The sequence below is a fragment of the Rattus rattus genome, chromosome 12 (assembly GCF_011064425.1).
Source record: "Rattus rattus isolate New Zealand chromosome 12, Rrattus_CSIRO_v1, whole genome shotgun sequence".
Classification (NCBI taxonomy): domain Eukaryota; kingdom Metazoa; phylum Chordata; class Mammalia; order Rodentia; family Muridae; genus Rattus; species Rattus rattus.
The window spans coordinates 34,432,692-34,435,110 of record NC_046165.1 but is presented as its reverse complement, the minus strand read 5'-3'; the positions used below and the strand labels follow the sequence as shown (position 1 = coordinate 34,435,110).

The following is a 2,419-nucleotide window of genomic DNA, read 5'->3' as shown; positions in this document are numbered from 1 at the left end:
CAGGAAAAGGTGAAATCAGCATATTTCATTAGTTAACAAGAGTCAAAAAAAGAAATATAAGTAAAAATGCTTATCACTCGTTTCTCATTTTTTTTTTTTTGTTCTTTTTTTCGGAGCTGGGGACCGAACCCAGGGCCTTGCGCTTCCTAGGTAAGCGCTCTACCACTGAGCTAAATCCCCAGCCCCTCGTTTCTCATTTTGTAATACCTAAAAAGTTTGTCTCCCTGTAGTTTCCTGTACTAAGTACTTCTGCCCACCAGAGAAACTGATTCTAAAGCCTGGCTCCAACAATGGCCTTCGCAAATCTGTGGAAAGTACTCATCAGTGACAGCCCCTATCCCTGCTGCCGGAAGATCCTGTTAGGTGGAGGGCTGCAGGTGGTGGAGAAGCAGAACTTGAGCAAGGAGGAACTGATAGCCGAACTCCAGGATTGTGAAGGCCTTATCGTCCAGTCAGCTACTAAGGTCACTGCTGAGGTCATCAACGCAGCAGAGAAGCTCCAGGTGGTGGGCAGGGCTGGTACAGGCATGGACAATGTGGATCTGGAGGCTGCCACGAAGAACGGCGTCCTAGTCATGAGTACCCCCAACGGAAATAGCCTCAGTGCTACGCAACTCACCTATGGGATGATCATGTGCCTGGCCAGGCCGATCCCCCAGGCGTCGGCTTCCATGAAAGATGGCAAATGGGACCTGAAGAAGTTCATGGGGAAAGAACTGAACTGGAAGACACAGGGAATTCTTGGCCTAAGCAGAATTGGAAGAGAGGTGGCCACCCGAACTCAGTCCTTTGGAATGAAGACTATAGGCTATGACCCCATCATTTCTCCAGAAGTCGCTGCCTCCTTTGGTGTTCAGCAGCTGCCACTAGAGGAGATCTGGCCTCTCTGTGATTTCATCACTGTCCATACCCCACTCCTGCCCTCCACGACAGGCTTGCTCAATGACAACACCTTTGCCCAGTGCAAGAAAGACGTGCGGGTGGTGAACTGTGCTCGAGGAGGCATTGTGGATGAAGGTGCCCTGCTCCATGCCCTGCAGTCTGGTCGGTGTGCTGGTGCTGCACTGGACGTGTTTACAGAAGAGACAACGCAGCACCGGGCCTTAGTGGACCAAGAGAACATCATCAGCTGTCCCCACCTGGGCGCCAGCACCAAGGAGGCCCAGAGCCGCTGTAGGGAGGAAATCACAGTCCAGTTTGTGGACATAGTGAAGGGTAAATCTCTAACGGGGGTCATAAACGCCCAGACCCTTACCAGTGCCTTCTTTCCACACACCAAGGTTTGGATTGGTCTGGCAGACGCATTGGGCATGCTGATGCACGCCTGGACTGGCTCCCCTAAAGGGACCATCCAGGTGGTGACACAGGGAAAATCTCTAAAGAATGCTGGGACCTGTCTGAGCTCTGCAGTCCTTGTTGGCCTTCTGAGAGACGCATCAAAACAAGCAGATGTGAACTTGGTGAACGCTAAGCTACTGGTGAAAGAGGCTGGCTTCAATGTCACCACCTCCCACAGTCCTGGTGTCCCAGGAGAGCAGGGCAGCGGGGAATGCCTCCTGACTGTGGCTTTGGCAGGTGTCCCCTACCAAGCAGTCGGCTTGGTCCAGGACACCACACCAATGTTGCAGGTGCTCAACAGAGCTGTCTTCAGGCCAGAGGTGCCACTACACAGGGGCTAGCCCTTGCTCCTGTTCCGGGCTCAGCCCTCCGACCCTGTAATGCTGCCCACTGTGATCGGCCTACTGGCAGAGGTGGGGATACAGCTGCTGTCCTACAAGACCTCCAAGGTATCCGACAGAGAGACCTGGAATGTTATGGGTCTCTTCTCCCTGCTGCCCAGCCTGGACGCATGGAAGGAGCATGTTTCTGAGGCTTTCCAGTTGTGCTTCTGACCCAGGGCCTCAGCAGTCCCAACCCCTCAGGCTCTTCTGAGGAAACCAGCTCACTGTGACCTGAACTAATATCTAGTAAAGGGTCTAACTCCAAAAAAAAAAAAAAAAAAAAAAAAGGTTGTCATGTTGCTAAAAAATGTATAGAGAGATAGTTAGAAAGCTACTGTTTAAAAAGAATTCATACATATCCAATAATTTTATGTCCTTACTAAAATATGTAAAATAGTTAAACTCTAATTGGAATATTTATTCTTGTATTTGAGATAAAGGAAAAGAAAATGCAACCACAAAATATCATTATGTGTAAGGTTTTTCTGGCAAAGATTTCAGAAATAACACTAACATCATTTTAGTGAACTCTAATAATAAAGAAAAATCAGTCCTCAATTTCAATGTATTCATAGGTCTTATTTTTTCTTGACAAGCTTGTTTATGTAAGTTAACCTCAAAATATATAATAAGTGGACAAATATTGCTTATACATCCAGTCTTATGTGCTGGTTGAAGGGGATCTAGTCTCTATCTCT

General features: G+C 48.3%; 1 protein-coding gene across 1 annotated transcript; it reads left to right on the top strand.

Annotated features, from left to right (window-relative positions):
- Nucleotides 1-290: 290 nt before the first annotated feature.
- Nucleotides 291-1,892, top strand: LOC116914009 (D-3-phosphoglycerate dehydrogenase-like). Its single transcript, XM_032918280.1, is given in 1 exon segment — nucleotides 291-1,892. A coding segment is annotated over 1 exon segment (1,602 nt).
- The last annotated feature ends 527 nt before the right edge of the window (nucleotides 1,893-2,419 follow it).